The 22941-nt window shown below is 53.7% G+C and overlaps 1 protein-coding gene and 1 long non-coding RNA gene across 4 annotated transcripts in view; one reads left to right on the plus strand and one right to left on the minus strand.

Annotated features, from left to right (window-relative positions):
- Positions 1–2862: 2862 nt before the first annotated feature.
- Positions 2863–12839, plus strand: LOC123944892. 2 transcript variants are annotated; one of them, XR_006818857.1, is made up of 4 exons: positions 4355–4554; positions 5869–6068; positions 9883–9985; positions 12714–12839. It is a non-coding gene; the product is annotated as an uncharacterized LOC123944892 (long non-coding RNA). The 2 variants fall into 2 exon arrangements; XR_006818858.1 differs by lacking the exons at positions 4355–4554; positions 5869–6068 and adding an exon at positions 2863–3217.
- Positions 11707–22941, minus strand: part of IGDCC3 (immunoglobulin superfamily DCC subclass member 3) — a 42489-nt gene continuing 31254 nt past the window's right edge. Inside the window, exons 3-14 of one of the 2 annotated variants that reach the window (XM_046010329.1) lie at positions 20532–20676; positions 20081–20211; positions 19534–19671; positions 17884–18042; positions 16537–16702; positions 15999–16246; positions 15654–15818; positions 15196–15387; positions 14936–15040; positions 14305–14443; positions 13943–14162; positions 11707–13690 (exon numbers count right to left, since the gene is read on the minus strand). In XM_046010329.1, the coding sequence (XP_045866285.1) occupies positions 13466–13690; positions 13943–14162; positions 14305–14443; positions 14936–15040; positions 15196–15387; positions 15654–15818; positions 15999–16246; positions 16537–16702; positions 17884–18042; positions 19534–19671; positions 20081–20211; positions 20532–20676 (2033 nt within the window). In that variant the 3' untranslated portion in view covers positions 11707–13465. The remainder of the gene's footprint in view (positions 13691–13942; positions 14163–14304; positions 14444–14935; positions 15041–15195; positions 15388–15653; positions 15819–15998; positions 16247–16536; positions 16703–17883; positions 18043–19533; positions 19672–20080; positions 20212–20531; positions 20677–22941) is intronic. The other variant, XM_046010328.1, reaches the window with a different exon arrangement.

Consider the following 22941-nt stretch of genomic DNA (forward strand, 5'->3'; position numbering starts at 1 on the left):
ATTGGCCCTAGGGAGGGCCCTGGGCTTGGAGAGTTGAGAGGGGACTTAAGCAACATTTTTTTTTTCCTTTAAACAAGGAGACTGTTTCTGGGTATTGCTTGTTTGACCTAAATTAATACATTTTTCTTATACTGGAATCAAATGGATCCCCAAAGAGGCGGGACTTGGGCAAGAAGGAGAGAAAGCAGAAAGGTTTTGAGGTGAAGAAGGAGCCATGAGATGATAGGGAGAAAGATGGGTGAAGAGACTATTTAGGACTCTGGTGAATGACAGGCAATCTAATTCATCCTCCAGCTCCTGTGTCAGGTTGTTCAGCAAAGACTCAAACAGCTTTTTGATTTGATTGGGTGTTGAGCTTTTCTTTCAAATGGAAAACTGAGATCACCCACAAGGCAGATTGGTATTATTTGGCAGATATTCATAGAGAACCTTCTGTGGTGGAGCCTGGACGTGTAGGCGGCAGTCAGAGCTCCGCAGTAACCTTTACTCTGTTGAGATAAATCACTCAAGAAGCCAGAAACAAGGGGGTGTGGAAGCGGAGAGGAGGGAGTGTTGATTCTATCTGAGAATTAAAAAGGCTTCATGGAGGTGGAGATGTGACTCTTGAGCCCTGAGGCAAACATAGGAATGTTCCAGCAAAAACTGGGAAAAATGCATCTCAGGCTGTGTTTGGTGGACTTCCTCCCAAGGTTCTAGGTTGTAGTCTGTGGGTTGAAAGAGTCCCAGAGAACGTCCTCGTTTGGTGGCCAGTGCTAAAAGTGCCCTGGTGCCAAGAAGCCTCAAGGAGGCTGAGAACAAACCTCAGCTGAAAACCCTGGGTCCCTCACCAAAAACAGTTGGCATCATGGGGCTCCAGGAGTGATGCCCTAAAAGGAATATAGCATCACATGTGAATTATTTAGAGCAAAAAATATTGTCTGATTCTCTAACTAGTCAGGAGGAAACAAGACAAATCCACACTAGGGGGGGTCACTCACGTCGTCCCTTCAGAAATGTGATTGTTGGGGTGCCTGGACGGCTCCATCGGTTAAGCATCTGCCTCTCTGGCTCCTGGGGTTGAGCCCTGCGTCAGACTCTGCTCAGTGAGGAGTCTGATTCTCCTTCTCCTTCTGTGCTCTCTTTCAAAAAATATATAAAAATCTTTAAAAAAAGAAAAGAAGGGGCCCCTGGGTGGCTCAGTGGGTTAAGCCTCTGCGTTCTGCCCAGGTCATGATCTCAGGGTCCTGGGATCGAGCCCCACATCGGGGGGGGGGGGGGGGTCTCTGCTCAGCAGGGAGCCTGCTTCCTCCTCTCTCTCTGACTGCCTCTCTGCTTACTTGTGATCTCTCCCTCTCTGTCAAATAAATAAATAAAATCTTAAATAAATAAAATAAAATAGAATAAAATAAAATAAAATGTCAGTGTCAGGAAAAACAGAGAAGACCGGGTCTGTTTTGGAAGAGCAGAGAGTGAAAAGACATGACACCCAGGTGAGGGTGTGAGCCTTGGTTGGGTCCCGGATCTGAGAAACAGTTAAGGTGGACGTTGTTGGGACACCTTAGGGACGCTGGATTGTGGACTTTGTGTTAGATAATAGCTTTGACTCTTTCTTTCTTTTTTTCTTTTAATGGTGGAAATAAAGAGAACATTCTCATGATATTTCCCTGGGATGGGAAGATGCAGGGGAAGAGAATCCATTCTCTTACAAGGAGAATGCAAGTTTGGGCTCCGGTCTTGGCCCCGCCACTGCCTGCCTGTGACAACGGGGACCCGTTGTGGTCGGTGCCAGGCGAGCCCATTTCAGCTGCGGGCACAGGGACCCGGGGTGCCCACCTGATGAGGCTTTTGAGCGCCGACTGCGCACGCGCAGGAGAAGCCACAGCCCGTGGGTTAACCAACTTCAGCCCTCTCGTCCCACCGGAAGCCTCCGCACAGTCAGGCTCTCTGGGGTCTCCCTTCACCCTGTGTGGGGGAGGCAGACCAGGGAGGGGGTGGTAGCGTGCACCCCTTCGCTTCCTTCTGCCACCCCTAACCCCGTTCTCAGCCAGTGCTGGAATAGGTGCTGTGCTCCCAGCCAGAGGTTTCAACCGCAGGGAGCAGCCTGGAAACATGGTTTAGATTCCCTTTGTTGGTTTCCAGCAAATTAAAATTTATCTCTCAGGGAGGAAATGAGGGGGTTGAGGGTTTTTTTCTTCTCCTTAATGGGTCCTGATGAAGGAAATGAATGCAGAGAGGGAACCAGAAATATGATCTGCCGTTCGCTGGCTTGGAAAGGTCTGGGGGCTCCCTGCACCCTCACAGGGGGCAGCTGGGCACAGGGTGTTTTATTGTATAATTAACCTTGACCCCTCTGGGTTCAAAGAGAGAGGTTAGTTGGAAATAAATCAATAGTCTGGTCTGGTCACTTCAAAGGCTTCAGAACCCACTGGAAAATTCCATATTGTTTCAGTGTGTAAATTGGAATAGGGTGTGCAGTTCTTTTGGATAGGCAGGGAGGGTTAGGCTTAAAGTTGAAATTAATTGTGTATCCACTTCCTTTAATCAAGCAATCAGGAGTCTTTATTGTGTATCTTGTTGCAGGGGCGGGTGGAAGGCCCCAGGGAAAACACTGTGTGACCTCTGTGTGGCCATTGGGCAGACTCTGGGACAAAAGACATCTCTCCAAGCTTAGGAAGCACCTCTCCTCCCCAGCAGCGAGAAGCCTTTTATTCAGACAGGTCTGGAACTCTCCAAACCACCAAGCCATCACCGTCCTAACACATAGCATTTACTGAGTACTTACTATGGCCTCCGTGCCGGGGATTTTCCTGGGACTTTTTTTGTCTGATCCCCACAACAATCCAGTTGGATTAAGTACCATTATTATCTGTGTTACAGATGGGGCAGTAGAGCTTCAGAGGGGCTAACTAGCCAGTCCAAAGCCACCATGAGGTTTCCAGAGTCCGTTCAGTGCCATGGCTCAAGGAACAAACATCAGAACCATGGGAAAGCAGCGGATCACCCAGTCTCCAGTCTCCTCGCCAAAGTCTTCCAGAGAAAGCATCCCCAGCTGCATTCACCAGAGTCTCTCTTGGCCTTAAGTCCCAATCACCTTTACCCTCTCTCTCTCCTTTTCTCCACTGCATACCCCTCCCCCACTTCCCTTCATTTTTGCTTTCCTGCTCTCTCTGCCTTTCTTTCCACAGGCATGTGATTGTTTAGAGCTTCTCCATGTCGACTCTGGCTGGCTCACAAAGAGGTAAGATACTGTGCTCATCCTGAGGAAACTCACTTCCTAAGTTCCCCAAGCAGAGAGGGCAGGCAGGACCCTTGTGCCGATTTGATGCAGAAGGAAGTAGTTCTAGATGAGAGGGTTAAGCAAGGTGCAGAGGAAGGGCAGAAGCAGAAGTGGATCTAACCAGAGAGGATCAGGGAAGACTCTGGGAGGAGGCAGTTTGAAGGGATCTGGAAACAAGGGGCCAGTGGAGTGGGATCATTCCAGGCTGAAGGACCATCTTTGCAGAAAGGTCTGGAGGCACCAGTATGCCTGGCATGTACTGGAGAAGCCAGGGGCCCAACTTGAAGGATTGGAGTACATGAAAGGAGCCAAGAATTAGGCTCTGTTCTGAATAATAATAATAACAATAATGATAATAAAAGCAAGCAACCTGTGAGGCAGGTGCTGTCCTTGTGCATGGTTTCTAGAGGAGGAAATGGTCCCAGAGGGTCACCCAGCTGGACAGCGGCTGAATGGGGATTACAAACCCAAGCCTGCATCTGAGCCACTGGATTACTCTGCCTCTCCTGAGGGGGCATTGAACGCCAGGCCAGAGGTGTTGTACTACCCTGTGAGCAATGGGAAGCCATGGCAGGCTCTTGATCTCACCTACATTTTAGGACATGCCCAACTTCCTCAACTCTCCTACTCCACGGTCTGACATCCCTGGGTCTCTCTTCAATATTCAGGAAGAATATCTTTATCTCAGCCAGTTTAGACCATTCCCTCTCCTCCCCACTACTGAGTTCCCCCAGTCCTTTCTCCTCAGCACACAGATAGCAAGTCAGCAGACAGCATGGCCTTAGAGCAAGGAGGCCCACATTCCAGCTCACTTCCCTGGGCCTCAGTTTCCATCTGTTAAGTGAAAGAATCCAGCCCTGCCCACCGAAAGGCTTTGAGAAGACTCAGATGAGGTAATGGGGGGGGGTGTCCACAAAACGCCACCAGAATTAGTAACAGAGGCCTCATCATTATCACTCAGGACTCCCCAGAGGCTCTTTCCTTTCACTGAGGAAGGCCCTGGCTATTATTTGACACTTTTGCTGGTTCCCTTTCTACCCAGAAGGCCACATCAAGCTTTCCTCAGACACATCAACTGTGCCAAAAGCGTGTACTCTGGCAATCTAGTAACCATTTATTCCCCTATTTCTTGGGCATCTACTAAGTGCCCAGCCCCATGTCGCAGATGATAGCTTCCTGGCCTTCAGCCTCAGAGCCCTTTTCTGATTCATCATTCCTCTTCAAAGCCTTCCTTAATCCTGGACTCCTAGATGCTGCATTTTCTTCTGTTTCCACAACTTGTTGCTGTTACCACCCAAGTGAGTATGTGGATCATCTTCAGTAATTTTATTCACGCCTGGGCAGTCAGTTCACTGAGGGCCTGCCCCGCCTCCCCTGTATGGGGCTGAGCACATTTTAGGGGCGAGCTTCAATCCGGCCGTAGCCCCATAGCTGTAATCCTCACCCATTCCACAGGGTGGCAGCAAAACCCTCCGGTCCCAGCCCTCCTCCTGGGAGACCAGCTTGCAGGCTGGGATGCAGCGTCCAGAGGCTTCCTGGGCTGTAGGGAGGCCAGGCCAGGTGCAGAGGTCCCTTCAAGCTTACTTTTGTCTTTACCCCACTCTTCTTCTTCCACATGGGGTCACCTTGCCCTGCCCACCTCTATTTCTCTTCCTGTAACAGTGGGATCACTTGAACACAAACTGCACGCTTCCCATATTACAAACTCACTGAGTCCTTTCAGCTTTAAAAAAAAAAAATTTATAATTTTTAACTTTTTAATTATTTTTAAAAAGATTATTTATTTTAGAGAGAGAACGAGCCTGGGAGGGGTAGAGGGAGAGGGAGAGAATTTCTGGCAGACTCCCCGCTGAGTGCAGAGCCCCCACATGAGGCTTGATCTGAGGACCCTGAGATCATGACCTGAGCGGAAACCAAGAGTCAGACGCTCAAGGGACTGAGCCGTTCAGGTGCTCCCATCTGCTTTTTTTTTTTTTTTTTTAAATATTTTTTTTTTAAAGATTTTTTATTTACTTATTTGACAGAGAGAGATCACAAGTAGGCAGAGAGGCAGGCAGAGAGAGAGGGAAGCAGGCTTGCTGCTGAGCAGAGAGCCTGATGCGGGACTCGATCCCAGGACCCTGAGATCATGACCTGAGCCGAAGGCAGCAGCTTTAACCACTGAGCCACCCAGGTGCCCCTGCTTTTTTTTTTTTTTTTAATGACAGCTTAACAAAATGTAATTCGTATACCATTACAGTGGGCAACTTAGTAGTTCTTAGTACATTCACAAGGCTGTGCAGCCATCATCACAATCAGATTTAAAACATTCTCATCACTCCAAAAAGAAACCTGTGTCCGTTAGCACTCACTCCCCATCCATTTTCCCCTATCCCCAGCCCTAGGCAATCACTTGTCTCTTCTTGGTCTTTATGGATTTGCCTATTCTGGGCATTTCCTACAAATGGAACCATATGATATGTGGTCTTCTGTGGCTGGCTTCTTTCACTCAGGGTCACATTTTCCGGGTTCCCCCATTCTACTGCTAAATAATATCCTAGTGTATGGCTGTACCACATTTTGTTTATCCGATCATCAGCTGGTGGACATTTATTTCCACTTTTTTATCCCAGATCTTATAGCTATGAACATCAACGTACAGGTTTTTGTGTACACTATACACTGAGGAATGGAACTGCTGGGTCATCTAGTCACTATGCATCCAGCCTTTTGAGCAATGAACACTGCTTTTCACAACGGCTGTACCATTTTACCCTCCTGCGGGCAGCGTATGAAGGCCTGGAGTTTGCCATATTCTCCACAGCACTTAACAGTATGTGACTTTTTTATTCTAGCTATGCTAGTGGGAACAGAGTGGTATCTCATTGGGGTTTTACTTTTTTTTTTTTTAAGATTTTATTTATTTATTTGACAGAGATAACAAGTAGGCAGAGAGGCAGACAGAGGGGGAAGGAAGCAGGCTCCCCACTGAGCAGAGAGCCCAATTCGGGGCTCGATCCCAGGACCCTGAGATCATGACCTGAGCTGAAGGCAGAGGCCTAACCCACTGAGCCGCCCAGGTGCCAGGAGTTTTATTTCTTATTTATTTAATGTGCTATTATGTATTCCTTTTTAAATTTTTATTTTTTTAAATATTAAGTAATCTCTGCACCCAATGTAGGGGTCAAACTAACGACCCCAAGATCAAGGATTGCATGCTCTAAGTTGCACGGTAACTAAGCCAGCCAGGTGCCCCACCTTTGCCCATTTTTAAATTGGGGTACTTGCCTTTTTATCATTGGGTTATTTTTATTGAGTTCTGAGTTCTTCATATATTCTAGATTCAAATCCCTTATCAGAGATATGACTTGCGAATATTTTCTTCTATCCTGTGCTTGCTTGTCTTGGTACTTTCTTGGTGGTGTCATTTGAAGCACCAGGTTTTTAATTTTGATGATGTTCGAATGTATCTATTTTCCCTTTTCTTAACTGTACCCCTGGCATTATGTCAATTTTTGCCTAATCCAAGTCTATAAATGCATATGTCTATGTTTTCTTCTATGTGCTAGCTTTTACATTTAGGTTTTTGCTCACTTTTTAAAAGATTTTATTTATTTATTTGACCGAGAGAGCAAGCATAAGTGGGGGAGGGGCAGAGGGCGAGGGAGAAGCAGGCTTCCCACTAACCAAGGATCCCGATGTGGGGCTCCATCCCAGAACCCTGCGATCATGACCTGAGCTGAAGGCAGACATTTAATGACTGAGCCACCCAGGCACTCTGGTTTTTGCTCCATTTAATTTTTTTTTTTTTACATGGTGTGAGGAAGGGGTCCAAATTCATTCTTTTTCATGTGCATATCCACTTGTCCATTTGTTGAAAAGTCTCTTCTTCCCCATGAATGGTTTTGACATCCTTGCCAAAAATCTGTTTACATGTGAGGGTTTATTCCTCGGCTCTCAGTTCTATCCTGTTGGTCTATTTGTCTTTCCTTATGTTAGGACCCCACAGTATTCATTACTGTAGTAAAGCTTGTAGTCAGCTTTGAAATCAGGAAGTGAGCCTTCCAACTTTGTTCTTCTTTGTTCCTTGTATTTCCATATGATTTTAAGGTTAGCTTCTCAGTTTCTATAAAGAAGCCAGCTGAGTCAACAACCCTTTTGAGGTAGGAGCATCTTATCCCGATTTTACAGATGAGAAAACTGAGGCCTAAAGAAGTCAAGTCAGCTCCTCATAGTCACGTGATTAGGAAATGGTTGAGCCCATTGTTGAGACCTCATCTGTCAGATGCCGCCTGGGCCAGACCCCCACCTCAGCTGCAGGGGTTGCCATGCTTCTCACTAAGAGACAGAGCTCATCATTCTCAACAACGGAGCGTAAGCTCTGGGCTAGCTCCCGGTGGCGGGGAGGAGGGGGCAAAAGGCTGTTTCTGGCCAGTGAGCCACCAGCTGGAGTTAGAGAAGGTCCTCCATAAGGTGGCCCATGAGGAGAGCATGGCAGAGAAATCACTCCTTCTCCTGGGGCTCCAGTTCTCCCTACCCAAGCCGTAGCCCCAGTAACTGGGGGGCTTAGTCACGGGAGAGATGACCCCAAACTTCCAGGCACAAAACTCCCCTGTTGTTTAACCCAAGATGATACCGTACTAGCCAGGGATTGGCCAAAGAGTTTGTCCTTTGTAGCTTCCTGACAGTGTCCCCAGCATTCCAGTTAGATGTCCTGTTCCTGCATGCCTGTCTCCAACAGTTCCTGAGTGGGTCGTGGGGATACAAATTCTGTTGTGGGAAGCCAGATCATAAGGCAAGGAAGTAAGTGCAGAGACCTGATAGACATTCAGGGGAGAAGGAGCCCTGGGCTGTGGGCATGTTGGAGTGAGGGTCAGGGCCAGACCCTGCGGTGTGGCAGTGGGCACATGGCACAGGGTGACTATCTGTGTCCTTGGGAGATCCAAGTCCAGGGTACATCCCTCTTGAACCCAAGGAGCAAGGTCTTCCCCTCTCTGGGCAACCTGGCTCCCTTGGGCCTTTTCTCCACCGTTCCTCTCCTCTCCCTTTTCGTGCCCTGGGTGGCCCCAAGAGAGCCAGGGAAGCAACAGAGTTCTCAAATCAGACCCAATAAACCTCTTTGTGAGAGGGATGTGGGTCTAGATCTCCCCCTGCGTGACCTTGGCCTGAACCAGCTTTGGTTGTTCCCACTCCTTCATTTACCGTTTCCAATCCAGATCCCCCTTTCCCCATCCTGAGCAAGATGACTCCCGGCCCCACCACCCTTTCTCTCCCTGTCCTGCCTTCTAGGCTCTGGAGCACAGTCCAGTTTTGAGGGTCTGACTGAGTGGAAAGGGCTCCAGGCAGGATGTAGCCATCCCAGGTCCCAGCCCTGACCCTGCCTCTAACTTCCCTGTCCCCTTGAGCTACTCCTGCCCTGCATCTGTCTCATGAGAGACTGTGGTCCTTTCCAGTGCTGGCATTATGGGCTCTACCAACCCAGGCTGGTAGGGCTCTTAGGCCCGAACCGGCCTCCTTGGCCCCCTCACTGCCTGTGGAGAGGGAGCAGGCCATGGTATTCATGGGGGCCTGTCCCCCATCCCTGTGGCCTCAGGACTGAAGGCCTCTTCAGACTGAAGGCCCTCTTCACTGATGATAGGAATGTGACCCTATCAGGGCTTGTGTAGGAGTCAGGAGCACCCCTGTCCTCCGGCAACCCCAGCAGTAGCCCCTTCTGGCTGGGCCCTCTTGGGGATAGCTTCTTGCTCAGCCACCCCCAGTGTCCACATGTTCTCCACCTGTCCCCTGAAGGGGTCCTGTGATAGTTTTCGAACTGGTCCATAACGTTGACTGTACTCCCATCGGAGAGGGCTGGCCGCAGTGACTTGCTTCTAATGAATGGAGCGAGGCAGAAGTGACACCACACGCAATCCACAGTTAGATTCGAAGTGATGACGCAGCTTTGGCCCGGCTCTCTTTAGTCACCTGTCGTTGGACCCCAGCCACCATGCTTTGAGGATGCCCCGGCTACTTGGAGAGGCCATGTGGGGGTGTGGGGCCCACAGCCAGCATCAGCCACCTGACACGAGAGCTGGCGAGCCTTCAGATGAGTCCAGCCCCAGGCTTCAAGCCACCACGATGCCCAATAAAGCAGACCACTCTCCCGCTGAGCCCTACCCAGACTGCAAATGCCCGACCAAAATAGATGTTAGATCAAGCCACTAAGTTGTGGGGTGGCCTGTGACCGAGCATTAGACCACTGGAACCGGTTGCAAGCCCAGGCCCTGGCTGCTTTCTGCCCCAGGACTGTGTGTGTGTATAGGGACCGGTGTCTTCAGCCTGAGGCCATGGGCCTATTTGAGATCAGGAGCCAGATTCCAGGCAGGCACGCCCCCCCCTCACATCCCTCCCCCCGCCCAACTCCCAGCTTTGACGCCTATTTCTGCTAATCTTCCTAATTGGAACCCTGCTTCCCTTTACCTTAGCTTGGAACAGGCCCTGCCTGTATTTGCATGTGATTTGTATGCAATTTGCATACATCTATATGGGTCATACCGGGTGGTTTCTCAACATTTCCAGATGCCTCCCTGGGGAAGTTAGTAGCATCTCGGACTCTGGGAGGGAACAGAGACACTGGGGGTTCACCTCGTCTACTCCCATCCCTGCAGGATCTGCTTGACCAGATGACAGACCCAGCACCTTCCCAGGCAGCCCTCGGATGGCTGGTGGTGTTGAAGAATTCCTGTGTTACAAAGTGCTGCGTTAAGAAAGGTAAGGTATTATGTTGCTATCTGGGCTTGGCTCTTTTCTCTGGGAAAATCAGGGCAAGTCATCCACTTCCCCCAGAGACTCAGGACAGGTACCATGGTGGCCTCAGGCTTCTCTTTCTCAGTTCAGTGTCCACACACCATCACTGTTTCTGGTCTGACCTGTAGGCCTCTTCAACAAGTGCCAGGCCAGGGGCTTTTAAATGTTCTTTTAGGGGCGCCTGGGTGGCTCAGTGGGTTAAGCCGCTGCCTTCGGCTCAGGTCATGATCTCGGGGTCCTGGGATGGAGCCCCGCATCGGGCTCTCTGCTCGGCAGGGAGCCTGCTTCCCTCTCTCTCTCTCTGCCTGCCTCTCTGTCTACTTGTGATCTCTCTCTATCAAATAAATAAATAAATAATCTTTAAATGTTCTTTTATAGCAGAACCCTGTTTTCTCTCTCATGACTCTGAGGTCATGACCTGGGCCAAAATCAAGAGTTGGATGCTTAACTGACTGAGCCCCCCAGGTGCCCCCAGAACGCTGTTTTCAAATGAAATCTCATGAAGAGCCCGACATACAAGATAAAAGTGGAGTTGTTCTTTTTTTTTTTTTTTTTAAAGATTTTATTTATTTATTTGACAGAGAGAAATCACAAGAGAGGCAGGCAGAGAGAGAGGAGGGGAAGCAGGCTCTCCGCTGAGCGGAGAGCCCGATGTGGGACTCGATCCCAGGATCCCGAGATCATGACCCCAGCCGAAGGCAGCGGCCTAACCCACTGAGCCACCCAGGCGCCCAAGTGGAGTTGTTCTTGTTGAGAATGAGCAAGGAGAGTAGAATCCTCCTACAGAGAGGCTCACCCCCAAACCCCTTGCTACAGCTGGAGAAGCCCAGCTTGCAAACCACTGTCCTGCTTTGCTCCTTGCAAAATGGACCTCTGGGTACAGAGTGCAGCCCTCTAGACCTGCGAAGCTTCCCATTGGCCCTCCGTTTCCACAGTAGAGGCAACACTGACATTCTAAGAAGTTGCATTGCACCACTGCCTTTTACTAGGCTTGAGGCCCACTGAGACCTCCAGATCTTTGTCGGCACAACCACCTTTAAGCCAAGTCTCTTTTGGCCTATCCTAAGCTTTGTCAGCTCCAGACACCTGGCTTCAGGAGCCTGGACTGAGGAGCAGACAGGGAGGAATGGAGAGGCCTGGCCAGGAGTTATGGCTGTATGCCCTGGAAAGAGTCACTACAGCCAGATCCTGTTCCTCAGTTGTAGACTGGAGTCAAAAATAGTCCCTCCTGGTAGACAATGCATGAGAAGTACCGGGCTCGGTATGGAGGGACTGGTCTCAGATTCCTCACTGCCAGCTAAGGAGGTACAGAGCCACGGTCAGAATACAGACCCTGGCACCGGGTGGCCTGATCCAGGCACAATCTCTGGTCCTGCCGTAACTGGCTGGGTGAGAGTTTAGACATTTCCTTTATTTCTCTTATCCTTTCTCAGTTTCATCATCTGTAGAATATGGTGATGATAACTAGACTGTCTACTTCCCAGAAAGGTTGCGGGGACCCAAGGACCCTCCCTCCCTGTGGGGGCCAGGGTGCATGGTGCCTGTAAGTGGTACACAGGGAACGGCTGTTATTCTGGGCTCTGACCCTGAGAGGGTCAGCCTGCCCCACCATTGGCCACCCTAATCCCAGCACTCCCACCCTTCCCCAGGACCTGACACAGCCATCAAAAAACTCAAGGTTCACTTTGGCAACAGGACTTTTATTCAGTCAAAATGAGTAAAGTGTGACAAAAGTCAGGTCCAGTCAGGCCAGGCGGTTCCAACCCCAGACCACTGTTCCCATGGGAGAGGGGGTTTCCAGGATGCTGGGGGTGCCAAGAGGCCAATGCAGGGACAGAGTGAGTACTGTGTGGGAGTTTGGGGGGCCTTTGGCACAGGCCCAGCATTTGGGAGAAGGGGCAGACTGCCCTTTCCGAGTCCACATGGACATGACTCCAGTCTTCTAGGAAAACACCACAGATTCTACCTTCTTCATCTAATTAACTAAACTTCAGGGAGGAGGGTTCCCTAGAGGGTTAGGGATCAGGGACTTTATGGTCTAATCTCAGACTTAAGGAATACACTTATTTTTTTCTCCTTTAAAAAAAAGTTTTCCTTCTATTTAAAAAAATGAGTTAACCAAAAATAGGTCTTTGTTTCTTTTTTTTCCTTCCTACTTTAAGTATTTCAAAAAACACCACAACAGAAAAGAGAAACAAGAAGTCACAAGAACATAAATCTTTAAACACACCTTGTATAAAAATATCTTCCAGCCACATCTGCTGACAGTGGTCGTTCCACTGTCCAGGGGTTGGGTCAGCCGGCTGTGTCCCACGGGCTAGAGGGCCAGGCCAATTCTGCCAGGGAACCTCCCGACCCAACACCCACACACAGCGGTCACACACACAGAACATTCCAGAGGATAGCCTGCTCCAGGGGCTCTGGGGCCGGGCGGGATAGGAGGCAGGCTTCAGGGCAACACCCCACCCTCGAAGGCGCAGGCAGGGAGCCGGCTGTGGGGATCCCAGTCAGGGATCAGTTGGCTGAGAGGGTCGAAACTGGAGTGGGCAGATGAGACAGGGCGGAGCGGTGGCAGTGGCCTGCTGGACGGTGTGTGGAGCGACAGAGACGTCAAGGAACACATTTTCCTCTCATTTTTGGCTTTTTTTTTTTTCCACATTTTCTTTGACTAATTCCATCTTTATTTCTGTAGGTCCTGAGAGGCCCACCGTTGGTGACTTAGCCTCTGGCCTCCTCTCTCGGGGAGGGGTAGAAGGTCTTGGGCAGGAAGAGGAGCCAGGAGGAGGGTCCAGTGATACAACACAGGCCCGGAGAGCTGGCGAGCCTTGAGGTAGATGTTTTCTTTCACACCTGGAAATGGGGAAGTGCTTTTTTTTTTCTTTTTTTTTTTTTAAATTCTGGATAATAATCTGGGGAAGGAGAGGGGTTGCCCCATAGGGGCTTGAGGTAGGAATGCATTTGGGGCTTTGTGGGGTGGGGGTGCTGAGGCCACGGCCCAGCTCCCTCAAGAACATTCATTCCGGCTGAGGTAGGTACTGAGAGCCAAATAGCAAAAATCCATCCTGAGAAAACAAGGTCGGTGGAGGGTGACAGTGTCAGGGGCCCAGCCACGGCAAGGGCGTGTTTTTGGAGTCTGATTCATCTCTTTCTCTCTCTCTCTCTCTCTCTCTTTTTTAAGGAAAACATTAATTCAGTTCCATGTCATGTGGATATTAGGCAGAGGTGAGGGGGGACATTAGTCCAAGGGAGAGGTTCCTGCAGGAACCCCTCCAGGTCCTAGGGGAAGGGGGAAATCCCTGCTGAGGCTACTTTTAGGTCTTGACCCCCTAAGGGTGTCAGGACAGAAATGATGGGAAGCCCCATCTGAGTCCCACATGACAGGAGAAATCTTGCCTTTGACCTGAGAATGGGGGGTTGCCCCCTCCAGAGCCTGCCAGACACTGGCTACTGTCCCAAGCGAACTGCCTGGGCAGCTGGTGCCACAGGAGGCCGGGTAGCCTGTCCTTCACCGAGGCGGCCACGGCCTACGTCCTGGGGTGGCAGGGAGGCTGCAGGGCCTGCGCTGGGGTCCTTGGCTTCTGACACCATATCCTCCAGAAGGCTGAATCCCTCGAGTGGCAGCACAGAGAACTGGGTCTCCTCACACAGGGCAGGGTCCCCAGGATCCTGCTGGGGAAAGAGCCAGTCCCACTAGCATCAGCATGAGAGTCAGAGCCCAAAGCCCCCAGCCAGAGGGTCAGGCCCTGCCCCCAATCCCACTCAGGACTCTGGGCCACCCTGCCTGGTTCAGGCACTCAGAGAGCAGCACTGGCCCAAGCTCTGTACCTGGAGCTTAGTGAAGGCCAATGACCCTGGCTCATGAGCAAGGTGAAGGGAGGGCAGGACTGGGAGGTAGTCTGAGCCTGGGGTGGGGGCACTCACCATGGCTCTGGGGTCAGGTCTGGAGTCTGGCCGCCCCGCTGCCCCAGCTGGGGGGAACAGCTGTTCCAGTTCTTTCAAGTCCACACGCTTCTTATCTCGGCCCAGCAGGCCCTGCTCTCCCTGGCCCGCCCCATTCAGTGCCAGGATGCTAGGATCCCTTGGGCTCCGGGGGCCCTGAGGAGGAGAGAGCTGGTTTTCTACATCCTTACACAAGAGGACCCTAAGAGGTGAGACAAGAATTAGGGGGAGGCTTTGGGGGGGGGGAGCAAAAACAGAAGGCTGGACACAGTGAGCTCCAACTCTGCTTTCCCCTGTGCCAAGGCCTTCTCCGGGCTACCCCCACCCTCCTGCCTGGGACGCACCTGCCCCTTTGGCCGAACAGGAGGAAGAGGACACAGAAGATGATGCAGGTGACCCCGATGTGGATGCCGACGACGATGCCTGTGGTGGACGTCTGGTTGCTGGGCTCCTCCTTCCGGCAGTCGCACGGTGGGCTCAGGGCTACGGGTGGGGGAAGGGACAGAGCTATGGCTCTCTGGCCTGAAGACCCTCTGGACACCCAGCTTCTGGGGGCTCCTCTCCTTCTTCAGCTGTACCCGCCTCCATGTCTACATCCCCTTTGCCCTTGGGACCGCAGCCCAACTTTTTTGGGCTCTTTTTACAAGTTACTGAGTACTAACTTTGTGCCCAATACTGGGAATAACACTTTTACACCATTGATGAAAGGACCATTTCATCCTTACCACGGCTTTATAAAGTAGGTATTATTATCCCTGTTTTATAGAGGACAAAACTGGGGCTCAGAGAGGTTAAGTAACTTGCCCACGGTCACACAGCTAGAATGTCATATCGCCGAATCTCAAACTCAGCTCTAGGCCCGTGTTTTCAAGGGCTCCATGTGCCCCTGTCTCCCTCCTGCCCCCGACCCCTCCCAGAGCCTGGCCTCCCTTCCTGAGCACCACTTTTGAGGCCCGCAACCCCTCCCCAACCTACCTGTCCTCTCAGACGCTCCCCTCAAGGACACGAAGCGGACTGTGGCATTGCCCTCCCCGTGCTGGTTGTAGGCGAGCAGCTTCACCTCATACACTGTAGTGGGGTCTGAGGGAAAGGCAGTGCTGTGCTGAGTGACCTCCCCAGGCCCCAGCGGCAGCTCTGGTGCAGCAGGGCAACAGAGGTGACCCCCGCACCCCACCTCCTGGCACCAGGCACCGCACTCCTGTCCGCTCCCCGAGCGTGGTCTGTGTCTGGCTCACCAAGCTGGCTGAGGTTGTAGGAGGAGGCGGTTGCAGGCAGCAGGATGGGGCCGGTGAAGGAGGCTCTGCTCGCTGGGCGGTAGAACAGCTTGAAGCCGCCCTCGTGCTGGGCCAGCCGGGGCCACGGCTCCCACAGCAGCTGCAGGGACGAGCTGCCCACGACCCGCACCGACAGTGGGGGAGGGGCGGGGGCTGTGGGCAGAGCAGGCTGAGATGTGAGGGGGCAGGCCCCCCCAGGACCCTGACCCCCACGAGCCTGGCAGTTCCTCTCTGATGCAGGGTCTCTGCTTGCTCAAGGACACCTTTACATGAATTGGAAAAGGACGCCCCTTCCTCAGGTAGCCCCAAACCCCACTCTGCCTCGGGGCCGGGCTCCCGCTGGTGGAGTGTGGTGAGCAAGCTTGCGTGCACTGTTGCTGATTCCCGGACTGTCAGTACATGTGGCACCCAGGCCTCACCTTCGCCCAGGGTGCTGGTCAGCACAGGCGCAGAGGCGGAGCTGGCCCCCCTCGGCGTGTAGGCCTTGATATAGAAGCTGTAAGCAGTGGAGGGCTCGAGGTCGCTCACCAGGTGCTGAAAGGTGCTCTTGCTGACTGCCTCCTGGTACTCCAGCTCCGGAGGGTCTGGGGAAGTAAGGGTAGGGCAGAGTAAGCCACGCGAGGGAGTCCTACCAGCACTGGTGAGATGAGGGCATCCAAGGTGCAGGGAGGACAAGGGAGGGAAGGGGTTGGGTCAGGACACTCAGGATTGAAAGGGATGATCAACGGGGACTAAAAAGAAGGGGCTACAGAGTTCCCACTCACCAGCAGCCTTCCTGATGTGCAGGACATAGCCAATAATCTCCTTGGTGTTGACCAGGGGTTCATTCCAGGAAACGCGGACCTCAGTGGATGACACGGAGACAGCCTGTACATTGAGGGGGGGCCCAGGCAGCCCCTCAGCCCACAGCACAGTCAGCCTGGCACTGGCCTGGGAGGAGCCAGCACTGTTCTCGGCCACACACTGGTAGATGGCCTCGTCCTCAGGGCCAATTCCAGAAATTGTCAGGGTGCTGCAGGGGGAGGGAGAACCTTAGATCCCTTCCTCCTCCCAGAATATCCCTGAAGTCTGGCCAGATCACCCCATTTGAGAGATGGAGAAACTGAGCCCCTCCAGAAGGCAAATAACTTGTCTGAGATCCCTCTAAGTCAGGGGCAGACCTCAAACTCAAACCCAAGCCTCCGGATTCAATTTAGCTCTCTTTCCCCACAGGAGGGCAGAGCCTGCTCAGGCTATTCATCCAGGCCCCCTTCCCCACATCTTTCTCCCCATCTTCCCCCGTTCTCACCCCCACACACATGCCTGTTGTTGTTCTTGAGCCTGACGTGGCCTCCCGGCCCCAGCACCTGTCCGTTCTTCAACCACGTGACATGAGGGGGCGGCTCACCCTGGGCTTGGCAGGTGAACATGGCTGTGGTCCCTGCTGGCCTGGAGATGGACTGGGGGTGCTGGACAAACTCGGCTGGGGCTGGGGTGGGGTGGCAGAGAGAAGCAGGAGCAGCCATGAGGGGTAGGTGGAGGGGGACAAGACAGCTGTGAGTGAAGGGATGGGGTGGGTATGGGGACAGGGTGGGCTTGGGTTGTGCAAGTCACAAGTCGCAAGTCAGATCCTCTGAGAACCCTCCAGGTGGGGCCCGCCCTCACCCCCCCCCCCCCACCTGGCCGAGGCTGTAGGAGAGGAAGACAAGCCCCACCTCACTGGCCCCAGAGAGGCAGACCCAGGAGAAGACTCCATTTTAATGACTATTTAAAAGACTGACATTTGTATCCGAAAGCAATCAAGCTGAGCTCCCTGTTCAGGAAATTGTTAAATAAATAAATGTGCTAATAGGTTTGGCTGCACCTCGAAGGCTGTAATGACGGGGAGATGGATGAGGCTCAGTACCAGCTCCCCTCTCCCCTACATGCAATATCCCCCCTCCTCCAATCCCAAGCCTCCAGCTTCCATTAACACCCGAGAAATGAAATGCTCCATCACTTTCATTTGGACAGATTAACGGCACATGGAATGCTAAACAAACAGGCATTTAAATTCCTAATTCCCCTATCTCCCACCCTTTCCCCAGCTCTCTGGGAGGGAACCACCCCAGAAAGCCCCTGAGAATGGGATCCCAGCCCAGTTCATGGGGACGGTTGAGCCCCAGCGCAGGAGGATGGACAGGAGGACGTGATCAGCTTCAGAGGCTGACATCCGCCGCCCCCCCCCCCCCCCCGTGGGTTGGAGACCAGCCGTGAGCGTGGCAGGAGCTAGGGTGTGAGTGTGAGAATGACAAACACCTGAGAGTGAGCAGGCAGGTGTGAGCGTGCAGGTGCCACATGTTTGTGAAGGAAAACAGGGACACGTGTGAAGAACACAGGGGTGTGGGAAGCAGGAAAGATTATAAAACGGGAATGACTGGTGGGGGGCATGGCACGGGCACCCAGAGAGGCATGCAGGGGCAAGACCCACATTCCCCTTCTCAGCACACGCCTTCCTGGAGGCGAGGAGGGAGCTGCCTTTTGGCCTGGAGGCCTGGGGAGGGGCAGAGGCCAGGGTTGGGAGGAGTCCAGGGCCGGGAGCTTGGGCCAGGCTTGGTGACGAAGCCAGGAACGAAGGGAACCGGAGGAGAGGGCTGTGGGGCCGGGCTGTGAGGCCGGGGAGCTCCGTACCTTGTACCACCAGCCGGCCCTGCGCTGTCCTTCTCACCCGGGTACCCGGCCTATTGGCCGCGCAGACATAGACGCCGGAGTGCTGGACCGTCACATCGGATATGATAAGATTTCCAGTGCCCAGCACCTGGATGCCCTCCACCCCAATGGGGCGGCCATCTGGGGGTGGGGGGAAGAATGTGGAAGAGGGCAAGTGAGGAATGGTCCAGATTGTTTGGCATTCCACCCGTGTTCCAGGGAGCCTTGATCTTTCACTTTGCACCCTTCCTCCCAGGCATCAAGGCATTGTGGAAGAAGCTGGAGCAGCCCTGAAAACTTGCCTAGCAGCAGAGACCTGGGCTCTAATTCTGGCGTTTTCACCGATTCACCAGCAACCTTCAAGTTCCCTCCCCTCAGGGAATTAAGGGGTTTGGATTAGATGGGCGTTTCCCAGCCTGGTTTGTCTCTCTTGGAAACAGTTGCATGCTCAAATTTTTCATTCCACTTGTGGACTGTCACACTGCCCTTTATTTTTTTTTTAAAGATTATTTATTTATTTATTTATTTGACAGAGAGAGATCACAAGTAGGCAAAGAGGCAGGCAGAGAGTGAGAGGGAAGCAGGCTCCCTGCTGAGCAGAGAACCCGATGCGGGACTCGATCCCAGGACCCTGAGATCATGACCTGAGCCGAAGGCAGCGGCTTAAACCACTGAGCCACCCAGGCGCCCCCACACTGCCCTTTAATATAAAGGCTCTGAGAAGTCCCACAGCAAAGGGACCTGGTTAAACTATTTCCCAAAGTCGTTAGACGTTAGACCACCAAGCCATTCTTTCCTCCCTGTACGCTTTGGGAAATGTTGGACCAGATGGTCCTTGCAGTGCCTATGGGCTCCTCCTAATGGTGAGGCCACTCTTTCCAGCCTCTCCCAGGGACTGGGCCCTCCCCCCACCCGAGGATCAGATTAGCACAGTCAGAATGCAAGGAGACAGCTCCCCATTCAGGCGCTGAAGTGGTGAAATCTACTCCATTATCCTGCCTGCTGCCCCCTCCTTCCCCGATCACTCAGCTGCTACAATGTGGCACAGTCTCCTTGTGAATGCGACCCCACCCCATCCCCTCCAGACTCTCCTTCCCCTAGTGACCTTTCCGCTCAGACAATGTGGGCCCATCTGCACCCTTTCATTTCTCTCCTTCAGCTGCCTAGGGATTTAGGCTGGGGATTTAGGGGGCCAGGCTAGAGACTGGGGGGCCCGGAGACAGGGTGTGACAACTGTCTGAGATTTTGAGGGGTCTGGAGTTGCACTGCTGGGGAGTACAGCCACGGTATCGAGGGCAGGGCCATGCAGGAGGGAAAGGAACCTGGGGGAAGGAGAGCTGCCGAGGGTTTCTGGAGAGCCCAATGCCAGCAAAGCAGGACTGGCCCAACTGGGTGAGGTAACCCAGGGAGCTAAGCCATCCACGCAGGGGGAGGGAGAATGTAGTGGGCAGGCCGACCTCCCCAGTCCTGCCAAGCAGAGGGAATCTTACCCCTCCATAAGGCCCCAGAGAGCACAGACCCTCATGGAGAACAAACAGGATTCAAAGTCCCCCCCACAGCTGGGTGATGAGACTGCCCTCCCAGGGGGTGGGACAGGGGTGGGAGAGGCAGGGACTGTAGGATGAGGCTCACCCAGGCGGCTCCAGGACACAATGGGGCGCGGGTTGCCCGTGGCGACACACTCAAGCACAGCGGTCTGGTGCACTGTCAGGGTGAGGTTCTCAGGCCCCACGAGAATCATTGGCTCCTTGTAGGCCCCAGAGCCCGAGCCTGGCAGGAAGAGGCCACGTTTTTTAACTTCAGCTGTGACCCTTCCCACCTCATCCTGCCCACAACCCAGGACACAGGGAGTGGGGAACAAGATCCAGCCCGGACACCAGGTCCTGTGGGCCAGAGAGGGATGCTAGGGGTCCTGGGGCCTTGCACACCTCCATCCCACTGCTCCAGTCCCTGCAGGGCCCTCTAGCAATGGGAGAGCCCTGGGGTGAGCAGAGGAAGGGCTTCCCCAGGGAGAGCTGAGCCAGAGAGTGGGCTGCATTCCTTCTGAACCCACACCCCAAAGAGCACCATGCTGTGAGTGGAGAAGGTCTCCAGGGCTCAGCTGAACAGGGATGGATCTGAGAGAGAGAAGTCAGGGGGCTGGTGAGGGGCAGAACTAGTCAGAGCAAAAGACCCTCACCTGACACCGTGAGCCTGGCCCCGTGGCTGATCCGGACACTGGCAATATTCGAGGCCACACAGTGGAAGACACCGCTGTCCTCAGCCCGAAGTCCTGTGATCTGCAGGACTCCCTTGGGCAGCAATGTGTACCTGTTTTGAGGCGGGAGTGGGGCACAGCTGACCACCGGCACAACCATGGGTACCATCAGCCACAGGGACACTGACATCACAGACACTGCTCGGTCCCCGGGCGCTGTCCCAAAGTCACCGTCATCCTCACAGACACACATTGGGACTCCCCCTCCAGCCTTGACAACAATCACGCACAGTCCTCATGGATCAATCCACCAGCCTCGAATCTGGGCCCTGCCAGCCATACAGACACTTGATCTCAACAGGGCTGCAGAAGCACCACCCTGGACGCTGCCCGCCTCTCTGTCTTCTCTCCAGCTCTCCCACGAACACCTTACCTCTCGTTGTCCGTGTCAATGGGGACTCTGTTCTTCTCCCACGTGATCAAGGGTTTGGGAAGCCCATGGATTTGGCACTGGAAGCGGGCCACCCCGCCCTCTTCTCCCACGGTGGCCTGGGGATGCACGTGGAAGTCCGACATGGCTGGTGAAAAATAAGGACGTGTGTATGGAAGAGGCCCACTGCTGAGGGGCCAGGGGCAGAGGGGTGGGGGGTCACAGTCCCATGTTCTGGAGCCTCGGACCTCACCGCCCCCTGCCCCGGGGAGGGGGGCTGGGAGTTTTCCTGGAGCTGGCAGACACAGGGCAAAGGCTTGGGGCAGGGGGGAACACACCATCACTGACCCTGCCTCCCATCATAAGAGGCATCTCCCCCTAAGGGATGGTATATGGCTGGGACATGCTGAGAAAGGTCTGGACAAAGTGTCAGACAACAAGGCTCTAACAAGGAGATCTTGGGCTGGTGATCCACAAAGGCCCTGTTCCCAAGTCCTACTCCTACTGTTTCAGCTGCTTTCAGATGTATCTTTATGAACTATCCCTAAGGCATCGAGGCCTGGGTATTATGCTGCCTGGTTTACAGAATAGGAAACAGAGGTCCAGAGAGGGTAAGTGGTTAGTCCCACGGTGCCCAGCGGGGACACCAGTCATCAGACCCTGCTTACCAGCACCCAGCAGCCTTTTTTTTTTTTTTTTTTGCCTTTCCTCAGCACCCCCATCCCCAGCTCTGGATCTGCAGCGTCAGGATGCACCCCAAGAGGGTGAGAGGGTGGTATATCCATCCATCCAAGGTGACAGCCTCTCAGAATACTGTCAGACCTACAATCTGCATTTCAATGTGTCATAAATATTCAGGACCTCCCCTCCCCACCTTTTGGGGATCTAAACTGCTTGAACTCTGGTCTGAAGAGGTTGGGCCAGAGGGGCTATGGTGCACCCCCCCCACACCCCACTTTTAGGCTAGTTAAGTGTCCCTACCCACCCTCATTCCCACCCTTCCCCCACCCCCACCCCCACTGCAGCCCAGGGAAGGTGCCCCTCCCACGCAGGTTCCCAGCTTCAGCACTGGGGCTGCGATTTCATTAAAATCCACTTTGCTTCAAGTGCGGGAAGGCGGCTCACCATCTGTCCAGGCAGGCAGCCCCTCCCCTCCGGCACTCCATCAACTGGGACAGTTGTCCCCTCCCAGAAGGAGCCCTCCCCTGACAGCAGCAGCACCGCCACTGGAGCCCATCCTGGTTCCTACCCCAGGCTCCCTGGTGAGGGTGGGCACACCCCATCTCAGGTCCCCTCAATGCTCTGGCTTGTTCTGGACTCCAGGGCAGCCCCTGAAGGCCGAGCCTTTGTGCCCTTCTTCTCAGAGTCTCTAGGGGCTGACTCTTCTGAGGCGCATTCTCCAACTCATTTGCATGCGGTTCATTAAATATAAACATGCATAAACCCCGCCCGGCCGCCTCCTCCGTCTCAGCCTCCCAGGAGTGCAGCTGATGGGTGTGAGCAGCTCCTTGCACACATGTGCAGGGCTGTGTTTTCTGGAGGACGTGGCTGTGTCCACGTATGTGGTCAGCGTGTCCAGGGCTGGATGTGTGTGGGGGTTTGTAGGTCTCAGCTCCTGTGTCCCTTTATGAAGTGTGCTTGGGGGTGGGGGACTGTCAGAGCAGGAGGTGGGGGCAAGTACCCCGCTGGTGTCCCCATCAGACTTGGTGAGAGGGTCCCCGTAAAGCACTGTGAGGTCAGCCTGCCCTGTCTCAGGCCAAAGGCTGTGTTTGGCCGAGGACCTGCAGGTCAGCCCTGGGGCTTGCGACAGGGGGGCCGAGGCCCTGCTGGGTGCCCTCTACCACCTCCAGGCCTCAGCCTCCAGGAGGGCAGGGCTGGACATGGGTCTCGGGTGTGGAGAGGGCACCGAGGCTCCCGGCTTGGCTGCCTGTGTGCCCAGGGCTCTGCCCATTCAGGAGCCAGGGAGCAGCCTGCCCCCTCCTCGCTCCAGCTGGAGAGGAGCTCGCAGTCCCCCAGGGATCTGGGGCGGGGCCTGATGGCTCTGCTGACTACAGATGCCGGCTTATTAAGGAACCGACCCCTTTTGTGTTAGCCCCAGCCTGGGCTCCCTGGGGGCACCTGGAGCAAGGAGCCGGCCCAGGAGAGGACTAGGGCTAGAGCTGCGGCTTCTCAGGGCGCTGGGGATGGAGAAAAATCTGGCCTCTACCATCCCCCCAAAACCACTCATCCCCCCAAAACCAGACAAGGACAACAGCACAGGCTGAGTGTGTGGTGGAGGAAAACGCTCAAGCAGGAAGTGGTCACAGGTAAGAAGCCAGCCCAGTATCCTTCACACAGTGGACAGCAGGATTCCTAACGGTCCCCTGGATGCAGCTGAGCCCCCTCTGCCCAGGGCTCTCCCCATTTCCCTCCC

This window comes from Meles meles, chromosome 6 (assembly GCF_922984935.1).
Source record: "Meles meles chromosome 6, mMelMel3.1 paternal haplotype, whole genome shotgun sequence".
Classification (NCBI taxonomy): domain Eukaryota; kingdom Metazoa; phylum Chordata; class Mammalia; order Carnivora; family Mustelidae; genus Meles; species Meles meles.